At 42.3% G+C, this 14,082-nt stretch overlaps 1 protein-coding gene across 1 annotated transcript; it reads left to right on the top strand.

Annotated features, from left to right (window-relative positions):
- The first annotated feature begins 4,675 nt into the window (after positions 1 to 4,675).
- On the top strand, positions 4,676 to 12,237 carry RP9 (RP9 pre-mRNA splicing factor). Its single transcript, XM_031608359.2, has 6 exons — positions 4,676 to 4,949; positions 5,680 to 5,710; positions 6,483 to 6,612; positions 6,944 to 7,035; positions 8,309 to 8,370; positions 10,628 to 12,237. Exons 1-6 carry the CDS (start codon positions 4,765 to 4,767, stop codon positions 10,812 to 10,814), a joined length of 687 nt encoding a protein of 228 aa, XP_031464219.1. The 5' UTR covers positions 4,676 to 4,764; the 3' UTR covers positions 10,815 to 12,237.
- The last annotated feature ends 1,845 nt before the right edge of the window (positions 12,238 to 14,082 follow it).

Below are 14,082 nucleotides of genomic sequence, written 5' to 3'. Positions count from 1 at the left end.
AAATATATATAGATTTAATACACGAGCAACATCCAATCTGGAAGAATTATCATCCCTCTAATAAGGAGTTCAAATTGCAGCAATCCTGACTTAACCTCTCATCTGTCAGAAACAGATGAATAGAGAACTGTGGATTTCTTTGTGCCTGCCTGTTTCTTATGAAACCAAACTCATGCCCATTCAGCCTGGGCACAAACCATCCCACAAATGATGGTATACGTTGTAGGAATGTGGGAGATCATCCAAGGGTTGTCAGCCAAAATTTCCCTTCCCCACTATTGTTACATAATGTGCTGTTAGCATTTCAGTGTTCCTACTGCATGCAGTTTACAAATGTGCTCAGTCCTTATGGAAGCAGACTACAATGAAGACTGAATGAAGCTCTGCCTCAGTAGTGACACATCTGGGTCCTGTTCTCAGTATATAATTGAAGATGCAGTGTCAAATCAACAGTGTTCTACACAAATAAATGTCCATCAAACAAAGCCTTGTTCTTGGAAAATACTTAAATATGTCAATGATACTTAACAAAAAAATGGCTTGGAATACTTACAGTTACATGTTTATTTGTAAAGACCAGAAAGCAAGGGCAAAAGCTTGTGAGAAAACTCAGCGATTTAACGTCTCTAAAGTTTTAAGTGAGGTAAAATAGTGAAGAGAGATGGAAGATAGACCATTTTCACTAAGCAATGACATCAAAAGACAGTAAGCGTTACAGTTCTGATGGAACCTTATACTACCACTATAAACTCCTGGAAATCAAAAAGATAGTATCTCTGCAGGGGGTGGGTGAAGCTAATCCATAGAATCAACTACAGAATTTACAAAAAAAAAAAAACCTAAGTACCAGCTTGCCAGTCTTTGTAATAGATCCAATAGAAATCTTAAGTGCTTAAAATGGAATGTAGTCTTACAAGGGGACTTCAGCCTAAAACTGCAGTTCAGGTAACTCTTCCCAGCTGCTGCCCCATCCTACTTTCCAAACACACCTCCTTGCTTAACTGTAATGCTTTCCTGCAAGTGCTCAGTTCTGAATACTGATGGCAACCTACTTTTAGCAGAAACAAACAACTCAATGCCTAGATCATAGCTGTGCTGTGCTAGAACCAAAGCTTTGATGCCTTTCTGCCCAATTTTCCTAAAAGGATTGCACCCGCAGATATTTACAGAAGTCCTGAACTCTGACAGGGCCAAAGCTGTACCAAAGCAGCCTTGGGCCATGGTGTTCATTCAAAAGTCTGCTCCCTCACTCCCTTTCTGTAATGATGTAGGATGGTGTGGTGTCAGCTATGCAGGAGCATAATATTACCAACCAGTGTAATGGTGCTCACAGCATTGATTCTGTATTTTACATTAAGAATTAGAGTTTCCAGTACTGGGATGAGCACCCCTTCTATGTACTTAGAGCCAAATTCAGACACAATTGTCTTTCTGAATGAATCTCAAATGCTTTTCTTTACTGTTTTTCTGTGGAGAGGAACACAAATGGAGAGTGGGACCACATTAGCCGTAAGTCAGAGCAGGCATGTCTAGCGTGCAGAAGGTATGCAGCCCAGCACAGTTCACACTATGGCCTGCCACATGCCTGCACCAGTCCCAGGGGCAAGTTGAATGCAATGCTACATCAGGGCAGCCACACTGGTTCCTGCAGCAGTCACTGAGGACACACATGGTAGCTCCTAGCAAGCAGGTTGCAAGCACCAGTGGAGTGGGAGGGATATGCCAACCACTGCCCCTGCAACAAGCACTGGATGCTGGGTGCTGCTGAAGCCTTACGAGTCCCTTGATGCCACACTACAGTGAGGAGAGGGGGCACTTTTGCTGTCCTACATCCTTCTTTGCCCAGTGCTGAGAAAACTCAGTGCCTGCAGCCTGTCCTGAGCTGTCATTTGCCTACATCCCTCCCGAGCCTCAAGGCCTGGGCTCAGCTTTCACCTCACAAAGCAAAGTTTTCCAGACTGCGGAGTCCAGGAGGAGACACAGGAGTCCCAGTGCAAACTCTAACATACCAAGAAAAGAGAGGTACTTACTCAAGATTGGTGCACAATAGGCACTGCCTGGGCTGAAATCAGGACGTGGAGAGGGTGCAGGGCTGTGCTGACTCATGTGATGGCAAATAATTGTGTGCAATTTAATACACTGGCTAAACATAGTCCTGTGAACTGAGAATAATATGCCTTGCTTTCCATTTTGACACAGGAATTTGAGAAGAAGTTTCAAGATTGCAAAAACAAACAAACAAAACAACACCATTTTCAGTTGACATAAATACAGTATTTGCGAATTTTCAAATGGAATGCATAGAGTTGCAATCAGTTGCAATCTCTTTACCAGACATTTATAAGACCTCTCTTAGCAGATGGGTATTAAAGAAATACGTCTTATCGCATTTTGGCAGTACATACATTTGGGAACTACTGCTTTTGAGGATGAAGTATAGGAAGATTTCATCAAAAATCTCTGATGAGCACCTTGAGAATTCACTAAGAATGGCAGCCACTGCCATCCAGCTGAAGTGATGCATCAGTATCACGAGAAGAATGGTTAATATCTCTCTAGTTTTGTGGTTTTATTGTTCTTTTTGAGCAACAAAATGCTCAGTGGGTGCATGCCCAGGGCCAGGCTGCACTCCTTGGCACGGAGGTGTGGGGCAGGGGGAGGCTGCAGGATGGGCTGTGCTGGACCATGGGTTGGACATGCCTGGGTTAGAATATTTTTTCTAGTTGAGACAGGAGCCACCATTACCAAGACCGAAGAAGGAACTACATCCAAGTCTCTCACGAAATAAACTGGCAGTACTAACACTTAAAATATAACCCTCTTTTTACCTCTCTATAAGAAAGGATGCCAGCTCCTTTCTGTACAGCTGAGGTTCCCAAGTGACAGAAGTGTCACTGCTCTTCTGAGGAGGACCTCCCTGAGGTCTGCAGCAGCTGAGATACCAAGGTCACACTACTCTGAATGTATCCTATCAGCTATCTTTGGCAGCTGCACACCAGCCACACTGAATTCAGACTGTGCACAGGCTGCTGTGTGTTCTGGATCCCATTACGAGGTGCTTAGCTTCCCATGGAGGCTATCGTGGGTTCTGGATTCCTCTCCTCTGTGTAATATAATCAGAAACAGATCCCATCTCAAAGCTCTAGCCAGCCAAAAATGGAGAAAAACAGATCAGCTGACATTCCACCACTGTTACACTCTCATAGGCACACTGATGTCTGTGGGGTGACATAGATGCAAGTATTATCATTTATAGTTCAAACATTTGTAACAAAAATACAGTTGGCAGGGGTATTGTGAAACACACGAGCTTTTCAGATAGTTTAAACTGCAGTAGCAATTGCAGTGTGTGAAACATACAAGCTTTCAGATAGTTTAAACTGCAGTAGCAATTGCAGTGCTCTGTGGCTGGAATTTGAGTGCTGTGACAGTCAGCGGTTGCGGTGTGAGAACAGTTCCCCCAAAATTAACTTCTTGAAATATCTGAAGCACCGTAGTCAAATAAAATTTAAAAAAATATCATCTTCAAGTACTCAGCCTACTAAGTACACAAAAACAGAGCCTCACCTAATGTAAACCTTTCACATAAGCAGTTCACAGATATTGAGTATTTCTGCTCCAGGATCAACGGAACTGAATATAACCATTATACTTTTTCATCTCCCTCTTTCGTCGCTGTTCTTTACTTTCTGTTCTTCCCTGAGGACTGATACTAAAGCAATTGGCTCACTGGGTCAGCGTGCAGCAGTCACAGGAATTCAGGGCTTTTCTCAGCAAAGGAAGAACAAGAGACTTTGGAGTTATTTACGAGACTTTGGAGTTATTTACAAATGAAGTGTTAAATTACTAATCACTAATTTAATGGAAGGAAGAGGACAACATACCACTGTCTGTCTTTTTGCTTCCGCTGGTAGCTCCCAGTGCTGCTGTGACTGTGCCTTAGGTCTCCAAGGCTTACCTGCTCCAGACTGGCAGAACTCTGTTCAATTCAGCCAAGCTAGGGCAGTGAAGGGTAAATGGAAGTGAGGCCAGTATGGTTTCCTGAGCTCTCCTTTCTTTTTTCCTATTGCACCCATCCCTTCTCAACAATACCATTCATAAATGGGAAACACTCCATCTTGGAATTAATTCTCTTTTCTGTTACTGTCCAAAGGCATTGGAAAGCTGTTCCAAAGTTTGACTAATCTATTGGTTAGGAAACATGAAATGAAAGGCATTTAAGCTAGCAAAATATCATTGGAATTAAAGGGGGACTGAAAATGCCTATTGTGTCACTTGAGTTTGCTGCCAAAATCAAGTCCCTATTTAGTAGGCATCAACCCAGATGGTACGCAACTTATAGTAACTATTGCTTCTCTAAACAGAGTTTAGCAATTGATACTACATCTCATTTAAGTTCTTTCAGACGTCTTAAATATAACTGCGGGACCTGGAAGCATTTCTCCTGCTTCGCTCATTGCTTGAAGACACCCGACCACGCGCGGAACCGACTGCGATGTGGCGTTAGCACAAACCAGCGGTGTCACGGGAGCAAAACGCTGCGATGGGGTCCGCTGCCGGTCAGGCGGCACGGCCGAGCGGGAGCCCTTTAGGAAGGCGTCCTCTCCTGAGCGAACCGCGCAACACGGCGCCAGGCGGGCCGCGCTGCCGGAGGAAGGCGGCGCTTGGCCGGGGCGCCCCGCCCGGCCCGGGAAGTGAAAGCGAAATGCGCAGCGGGCGGGGCGGGGTTTGCGCGGTGTCACTGCCGTCCCGCTCGCCGCGCCGATGTCCCACGGGCCGAGAAGGGGACGGGAGGAGGGGGAGGACGGAGCGGCGAGGGGCAGCCAGGCGCGGCACGGCAGCCTCCACGAGTCCGCGGGCGGCGGCGGCAGGAGCCAGGGCCGGCACGAGAGGAAGAGGAAGAAGCAGGAGGCGCAGCAGCTGCAGAAGCTCCAGCACCTGGAGTCCTTGTAAGGAGCGGAGAGGGGAGGCCGTGCTGCGAGCCCACCCGGCGGGGAGCGGGGCTCGTCCTTCGGGCACAGGAGCGTCCTGCCGCCGGAGAGGCGCCGGCGTGGCGAGGCCCAGCCCTCGGCGGGCGGCGGGACGGGCGGCTGCGGCACCCCGCCCTCCTGCGGGGTTCGGGCAGCTGCGCCGAAGCCCGGCTCCTTGCTTCGGCCCCACGGCTCCTGAGAGCGGTGAAAGCGAGCCCTTCAGCTCTTAACCTTCCCAGCGCTCTGCTCTGCGGGCTTTGGCTGTCAGCAGCTGTGGCTCAGCTCGCGTCCTCGCGGCTGAAAACGGGGCAGAAATACGCGGGTAGTTTGCCTGCCTGCGTGCGTGCGTCTAGCCGGGATGTCTGTAGAGCCCGTTTGTACACGTAAGCAGGTCTGTTCTATTTGAGGAGCTGAGGGGAGGCCTGATGGCGGCTGCAGCTCCTCACGGGGAGCGGAGGGCAGCGCCGAGCTCCGCACGGAAGCGCTCACGAGAGGTGAGTGCTGCGTGATGGCAGACACTGACAGCTTGGGAGCACGGGCTCTCAGCGTGCTGGCATCCAGTTGTGCTGCAGGTGGCTACTGACGAAGTAAAACCGAAGGGAAAACGGGAGGTGGAAATTGTATGACTCCGTCCCATCGAGGCACTGTATTTTGTCAGTGATTCGTTTGTGCTAAGCTACAGAGTAACAACATTTCCATTGCTTTTCAGCTACGAGAAGCCTCCCCCAGGGCTAATTAAGGTTGGTACCTGTACTGCTGTACATCTTTAGCTTTACAGGTGATTTCAGAGATTGCCCTAGTATCCTAGTTAAAGGGCCTAGGATATCTGTATAAATCACAGAGATAATGGCTTCCAGAGGACAATTTAGAGCTCCTCATTTGCAAGCGAACCTCTTTGACTCCCTAAATCTCAAGCAAAATGCCCAGAGTCAAATAGGATGATACTGGTTCCTTCACAAAATCTTAGGACAGAAAACAAATGTAGTATTTGGTATGGTACAGAGAAATCATGTATGCTGAAGCACATCTTCAGTTTGTATGGCTGCTTTTCAGGATTCTTCTCCATTGCTTATGCTCAAAATACTTGTGTAAAAACACTTTCATAGTGATTATTATTGTTGTCAGATGCATATAATGAAACCCTAATCTGGTGTTTTAAACCCCCAATATACTTCTTCATGTTATTAAGGCTATTTCTAATTCTTATGTTTTGTTACAAGAGGAAGTCTCAGCTTGTCTGTTAATTTTTCAGTTCTATCATTTATTGAAATAAATTGCTGAAATAAATGGAGAGGAATAGAAGTAGTATGTCCAGAAAATCTGAACTAGGAAAGGGCCAGGGAGAAAGATCCTTCTTGTGTTGCGAGAAAAATAAATTTTACAGAAAATAGTTTCCATATTAAATGAAGGCCTGTACACTTGGAATATTGATTCTTACAAAAGTGGGCTGTTCCTGTTGTTGTTTTTGTTTGCTTGTTAAGGTGATATTATTGTCTTTATCTTTTTCCATAGGAGGAGGAAACAAAACCAGAAGACTGCATACCTGACGTACCAGGCAATGAAAGTGCACGAGAATTCCTGGCACATGCCCCAACAAAAGGGCTTTGGATGCCTTTGGGAAAAGAAGTCAAAGTTATGCAGTGTAAGGCTGAAAATGTTCCAGATGTCATTGGACCTTCATATAGCTGTCTCTTTACACTGAGGGAGGGCAGGATGTGTGGTGGACAGGTGACAGGATCCAAATAGTTTGGCATCATGTTGATATAAGACAATTGACATCTTGAAGGCTGTAATAGCCTTCTATTTTATGGAAGCTACATTTATCAATATAATACTTCTCTCCCTCTCCCTCTTTTTTTTTTTTTCCTCCAAAACTGAAAATATTTTCCATAAGTATGCTTCTTTGTTTTGTTTAAATGCTGGTCTGGCTCAGAGATGCAGTTCACTGTTGCTTTCTTTTTTTCTTTCCCAAGGTTGGAGGTGTAAACGCTACGGACACAGAACAGGGGATAAAGAATGCCCGTTCTTTATTAAAGGCAATCAGAAACTGGAACAATTTAGAGTAGTGAGTACAAATGCTGCATTATTATTGCTTGTATTTTTGACATTGATGATGAATAATATTGCAGGTGAAGATAAGCCTGATAGAGGATGGTCTGTTAAGGACTTTTCCTCTGTCTCTAGTTTAATATAGAGGCCAAAAATCTAATAAAGAAAAAGCTACAGATGTGGTTGGATGTTTGGCTGCTTTATAGAAAAATCTATTCTGCAAGAGGAAACTAATTAATATTTAAATTGGAAATCTTAAAGAACCTCTTTCAACTGTCATATTCAGTCAGTATTTACAGCATAAATTTTTGTAGTAAAACATAACAAATATGTTTAGTAGAGCTTGAGCTGCCTGTTACAGCTGTTTCAAGCCTTCTGCTGTCACTGACCAAACACATCATGAAGCCTATTGTCTAGGTGTGTAATCCATGCATTGTGTGCTATTCTGGTCTTCTGCTATGTGAGACTGCATCTTTGTTTTTCAAATTCTTTCAGTGTGGCTTCTTTTGCTTTGCGCTGTTAAAATATATTTTAAGTTGTCATCGCTTTATGTCTTATGTTTTTCTTTCTATCTTTGAAAATGGAATCCAGGCTCCTTCTGTCCAGTAAGAATGCTGCTGCAAACAGTTTTTTGATTCACATTTGTGACCAGATTGCCTCTATTTTTTTTTTTTTCCACGCTTCTCTGTTGCATCAAACTCTTGTGTTATGTCAAGGCCCATTATAGTCCATTCCCACCATCTTTCATTTGCTACTGAAATTTAAATTCCCACCTTGATAAACATCTGATACCATTTCTCTGTCTATTTGTTTGCTGAATCTTCCAACAGAAATGAAGAAATGATAGCTTCAGTTCTTTTTGCTGCATTCTTGCTTGGCATGAACTGGCCTTAAATATCTGCAAGTTTATTTGCTATCTTCCTTCACAACTATCTTTTGCTGCAATGCCTATTCAATTTAAAAATAACTTGGTTAAGAAGCAATAGTAATATTACATAGTACAGAAGGACAGCTCCAATTTCCAGTACATAGCAACTGTATTGCCACATGTTTGTATCCAGTTTTAAAATATGCTGTCAGGGTACTGCATATACTATTTTGAACTTCAGTATTCCTTCTGTGTCTAGCTAACTATTCCTACAATATATGTTGGGGACCTCTTAGTCAACTGTGACTGGAAAGGAAGAGCAGTAGTATACCTAAGGAGAGCATCCTTCATCAGTGATGTAACTAAGTAAGAAAGTAAAAATCAGTCCACATCAATGAGGCTCCTGTTTTTCATTTTAAAGGCACATGAAGATCCAATGTATGATATAATAAGGGAAACGAAACGTCATGAAAAAGAAATGAGGTAAGTGTGCCTCTGCAGTAAAATGCATTTTCAGTTTGATTAGATAACATAATTCTGATTTAGAGTTTGTAGTTGATATGTTGATATATTACTCTCACCAACCAAACATATTTTAATAGCTTCTTTCTATTATTAGAGATTAATGCATTTCTACTTTCTCAATAATCATTCTGTATACTTTCCTGCCTCTTTAATAGCTTCTACATTTGTTCCCAGAGCAAAGTTCAAAGAGGAATCCTTCATTTATACCATAATGTTTGGGTACTTGGATGTTATTCTGTTTTAGGTCTAATAAAAACATTTTTTTTCATTGGCTCCACTAGTTGTTTTTATGTCAAAAATCTTTCAGTTGACAGGAAGGGATGGTTTTAAGAAGTTAGCTCTGGGCACTGAATTCTGCTCCTTATGTGAGGTCATTGTTCAGTATATACAGCAAGTATTTTTCCACATTTGTGAGGAATCTGTGAAAGAGTACTTGTCAAAGATACCTCTGCATCTAAAATAGAATCTGCTAGAATCTGCCCAGGCAGGTTCATTGACATCATCTCTTTATCAACAGGACAATTATTTTCTTGATATTATAATCACAGTATGCACCTCTGTATGCATGAAGTTAGAACTTCTTACAGAGGTCTGGTGATTGCTTTTTGTCTCTGTATTCTGTGCTTAATTAAATTACATTGAGTGGTCTGAAAGTAATGCCTCCTGTTTTATTATGTTGGCCCACAACATCAGAGGCAGATGTTGGTGGTATGGCAGTAGAGACTGACCCTTCCAACCAATATTCCATTATACTTTGTTGCTGTAAAACTGACAGCAGCAGAGAACCAGTTTGACAAAATATATCTGACGTAGAAATGCATCTGAAGCAAAGATGTGGAATTGAATTTCTCTGTGCAGAAAAATTGACGCCCACTGATGTTCATCAATGCTTGCTGAATGGTTACGGAGATCAAATAGTGGATGTCAGCACAGTGAGGTAGAAGCTGGTACGTTTCAGCAGTGGTGACAGTGACATGAAAGACAAGATGCATTCTGGACAGCCATACACAGCTGTCACATCGTGAAATGAAGAGCATCTTGATCAGCTCGTCCACATGAATTGGCATATTACAACCAGGGAGCTGCGTATAGAGCTGAATTGCCCTCACTGCACTGGAAATGATGGTAGAAACTTTGGAATGTTGCAAAGTTTACATCAGGTGAGTCTCATGAATGCTCACACAGGAATAGAAAGAATGCTACTGAAGCTTGTCAGGATCTATTGAACCAATACAAGATTGAAAGTGACAGTTTCTTGGATTGCATCATTACTGGTAATGAGACACGATGTCTACACCACTACAAGCTGGAGTCAAAATGATTGTCCATGGAGTGGGGACGTGTGAACTCCCATCAAAGAAAAAGTTCAAGATGCAGCCATCAGCAGGGCAAGTGATGTGCACTGTCTTTTGGAATAGGAAAGGTATAGGTAATGCTTCTGGATTTCCTGGAACCTGGACCAACCATCAACTCTGATGCTATGTTGTAATGATGACTAAGATGAAGACTGGAACTTCCACAGTCAGGCCAGAGAAGAAGACAACCGTTATCTTGCAACATGATAACACCACTCCACATCCCAGTTTGAAGACCATAGAGCATATTGCCAATCTTGGATGTTCTGTCCTACCATGCCCACCACAGAGTGTGGATTTGGCACCTTCAGATTTCTGTCTGTTAGGGCTAATGAAAGGTGGACTGTGTAGGTAAAATGTTCACAGCTGCTCTGATGGCATCATTGCTCGGAGTGTGTGGGTGCAGACTTAAATGAGTGTGTCGTGCAGGCCCTCATTCACTGCTAGCAAAAATGAACGGCTAATGGTGGTGACTATGCTGAAAGATAGTGTTTTGTAGCTTTGTAGGATTTGCTCTGTTAAATAGTTTTATTGTGCTCTTTTTAACTTATTGTAGTTAGTTTCTGTGAGAATAAGTAGGAGGCATTACTTTCAGAGTGACTTACTTACACATTGTTGAATATACTAGTTTGTGATATCCCATGGGGTGGAAAGTTTTTGAATTAAACATGTGTACCTCAAAAGAGGTTGTATTCAGTCTGAAAATTGTAATGGGAGTTGTAATTCAGCAAAAGGGAGCATTCCCCTGCCCTTTGCGTGCAGCTTCCATTTCTCAAGCTAGGAAGGAAAGAGATGAAATTAGAATAAATTGTTACAAGGAGAGTCTAGAAAGGATTCTCATTCATATTTTTTAAACACAGGATACAGCAGTTGAAGCAGCTCCTTGAGGATTCCACCTCAGATGATGATAGCAGTGATGACAGTGATGAAGATGATGATGAAGATAGCAGCAGCTCCACTTCCTCGGATAAACACAAGAAAAAAAAGAGAAAGAAGGAAAAGAAAAAAAAAGAAAAGAAAAAGAAGAAGAAGAGAAAGCATAAATAATCTAAATCTAATGAGAATGACTGATAGCAGTCACCTACTGTATGCTCGTTGACCTCCCTTTCCCCTACTTGTGAACTGCCTGGAAAGATCCAAAGAATTAGGAAGAAACTACCAAAAGGGGCTTTTTAAAACTGAGACATATAGGTGTATACATGTAGCATCCTTCACTGGCTCTTTTTTCTACCCCTCTGCAGTGCTGCAGCCAGAAAAAGGAGAGCTGCACTGAACGATACACAATCATATATATCTTTTTTTACCATAAAACTTGTGCAAAGCATCATCCAACTTGGTCACATTGCTATGTGACTACCAGCAGAAAGCCATCACTACCATGGTGGTCAGCAGACTGTCTCCTGAAGCATGTTTTCACCACACAGTCATTTAATTATATACAAAGCCTCGCTGCAAGGGGGCTGCAGTTTGCATTGCATTGGCAGTTCACTTACAGTAAGGTACTCTATTTCTTTTTCTGCCTGTGTTTTGAAGTCCACTGTACTTCACTTGCAGCTGGGGAAGTAATGAGCACTGCTGAAGGGGGAAAAAATGTCAATCAAGGGGAATTGGAGACAAAACCAGAGTGAGGGTTTTTTTTGTTAGCAACAACTCAATGTGATTGCAGTAGACACAGTTCTATAATGCCTAGAGTATTCCCTAACCTGTAAGACTGTGAGCCAGCTGATGATGCTAGATGCCTATTTTACCATTAGAGGGTTTTTTGATTATTTAAAAAAGGGAGTGGTGGTTCATGCTGGAAATGAGAAAAATGCATTTCTACACATACTTCAGTATCAGTTGTTTTGGTACATTTGATTTTTTTTCCTTTTAAAAAGGCTTGAGGAAGTGAATTCCAACTTAAGTTGTATGTTTACTAGAACTATTTCATGTAGTAATATTATATGACTCATCCCACAAGAATATAAACATCTAAGGAAGTTTCCAAACGTGTGCTTGTAAGCTACAGAACAGTAGCAAAGAACATGTAAGCAGGAAGAAGGAAAGAGGTGTACTCTAATGATGTTACACATTGACTACAAGTTCTTTCTTTTAAACGATGTTCCAAGATAAGCTTGATTGGAACAACTGAGATTGTGATAAGCTGTTAGAGTAAATTCTCTCTTTTTCAAAGTGTACAGCAGTACAAAGCCGTGACTTGAAGACCTAAATATTCATTGGTGCTCTGCAAAAAAAAAAATAGAATTGCTCTGAAAGGAGTAGGTCATATCTGATCTCATTCAGAACTTAGTCTCTGTATTTATGCTTATATTAAATTACAGTGAACATCAGTAACCAGTGCCAGCAAAATCAAGATACCATATGCTCAAGTGCACTTAAGTTTTTTGGTAGCGTGCTTGTTTTTTCCTTCTTCACCTGAGGCTTTGGAAGAGAGACAGGAAAGTATGCATTAAAAAGTGTGTTTCTTCGCCTTCTGCATATCTAAGCCGTTTAGTAAAAACAAAACTCCATTCCTTGCCCGTTATTCACAATATGAGTTAAAGTAAGGTAGAAAAAAAAATCCCTCAATCACATTTGAGACTTCACATCTTCAGTAAAGTCAGCAAAAACACATTCATTGATAAAGGAGTTGAACAGCTTGCAACTTAAGTATTGCTATATCCTAGCAACCTTAGAAAGAGTATTTGAGCTGAAAATGACCTCCAAGGAGAGGGAGTTTAAGGCCCTTGTGGTTAACAGGTTGGCCATTGAGCATGCAGCGAGACCAGTAGTATCCTGGGGGTGCATTAAGAACAGTAGAGCCAGGAGGTCAAGGTCAGTTCCCCTCCCCCTTTACTCTACCCTGATGAGGCCACTTGTAGAATACTGTGTCCAGTTCTGGGCTTCTCAGTTCAAAAAAGATAGGGATCTTCAAGACAGAATCCAGCAGAGGGCCATAAAGATAAGGGCTTGGAGCAGCTCTTGTGTGAGAAAAGACAAAGACCTGGGACTATTCAATCTTGAAAACAGAGAGGATCTCATCACTATTTACAAATATCTAAACTGCAGGAGTCAAGTCGATGGGGCCAGACTCTTTTAAGTGGTTTGCAGCAAGAGTAATGGGCAACAGGCAGCAACTGGAACACAAGAAGTTCCATACAAACAAGGAAGAACTTACTGTCAGAGTAACAGAGCACTGGAACAGGCTGCCCAGACAGGTTGTAGAGCCTCCTCTGGAGATATTCAGGATCCATCTGGACACCCTCCTGTGTTACTCTGGTAGTGGGGTTGGACTTGGTGATTTCCAGAGGTCCCTTCCAACCCTTACAGTTCTGTGATGAATCAAAGCAATATCCGGGGGTGAAATTCCCTAATTGTTTAGCTTGTTTCCAGAGCTTGAATGTTCTGATGTTGTTCTGTCCTCCAGTATTATTTACTATATCATTACAAGTGACTCCTGGTAGTTGATAATACTGATACAGAGAACTGATTTAAAGCTCCTGGTTCTCCAACCAGAAAGAAGATTTAACAGATGAAGTAACATACAGAGATTTATAATGGCTTGATTCTCTGTCTTACTCCATATGATGCTAAGAAAATCCATGTTTTGAAAGCACTGGTGATCGGACAGAAGCTGGCAGCCACAGCAAGTAAAGCATAAACCTGGCACATTCCAGAGAATTCTTACTGAGTTTGAGTAGAGCAGGGATAACCCAAGATGTTACTCTAGCTTTCATCATTTAAGATTCTTCTGGAGCTTAGCTTAACTAAAATAAATTCAGCTTTCCCCTTGTTTCTCATCCCATTCTTTGGGAATGGGTGCATCCCCTTGGTCTGCTCAATAGAATTTTGCCTACAAGAATCACCATGGTTGGAAAAGACCTTCAAGATCATCCAGTCCAACCATCCACCTATCACCAGTAATGCTCACTAAGCCATGTCCCTCAACACAAAATCCAAACGTGCTTACTTTAAACAGCCCTGAAAGATTCAGTACATATCAAATGCAATTTCACATTTCATTTTGAGATACTAAATCATTGTTCTGCATCAGACTAAACATCTGTTTAACCCAGTATCTTCTTCCACTCATGTGGAATAGTCAATGCTTAAGAAACAGAGCAGGGTAAACTGTAACGGTATTTCACACACAAATCTTAGATTGCTTGAAGCACAGTACTTTGAATCACAGATTATATTTTAGTTAGTAACCCCTAGTAGATTTTTTTTTAAATACCCACTCATTTCTTTAAAAATGCATTTCCTTCAGCAAGAATCTCCTGCAGATTATATAGATCAATTCTTAATTAACAGAGAAACATCACTTTTTCATGGG

Source organism: Phasianus colchicus, chromosome 6 (assembly GCF_987193195.1).
Source record: "Phasianus colchicus chromosome 6, bPhaCol1.hap1.1, whole genome shotgun sequence".
In the NCBI taxonomy this organism is placed as follows: domain Eukaryota; kingdom Metazoa; phylum Chordata; class Aves; order Galliformes; family Phasianidae; genus Phasianus; species Phasianus colchicus.
Note: the sequence above shows the minus strand (reverse complement) of the source record. Positions and strands in the feature narration are given on the sequence as shown.

Bases quoted from the DNA above. Each gene is read 5' to 3' on its own strand.
- RP9 (XM_031608359.2), top strand. From the start codon at position 4,765: ATGTCCCACGGGCCGAGAAGGGGACGGGAGGAGGGGGAGGACGGAGCG. The intron at 6,613-6,943 runs GTAAGGCTGAAA...TTCTTTCCCAAG, and splicing joins AGAAGTCAAAGTTATGCAGT to GTTGGAGGTGTAAACGCTAC. The intron at 7,036-8,308 runs GTGAGTACAAAT...TTCATTTTAAAG, and splicing joins AACTGGAACAATTTAGAGTA to GCACATGAAGATCCAATGTA.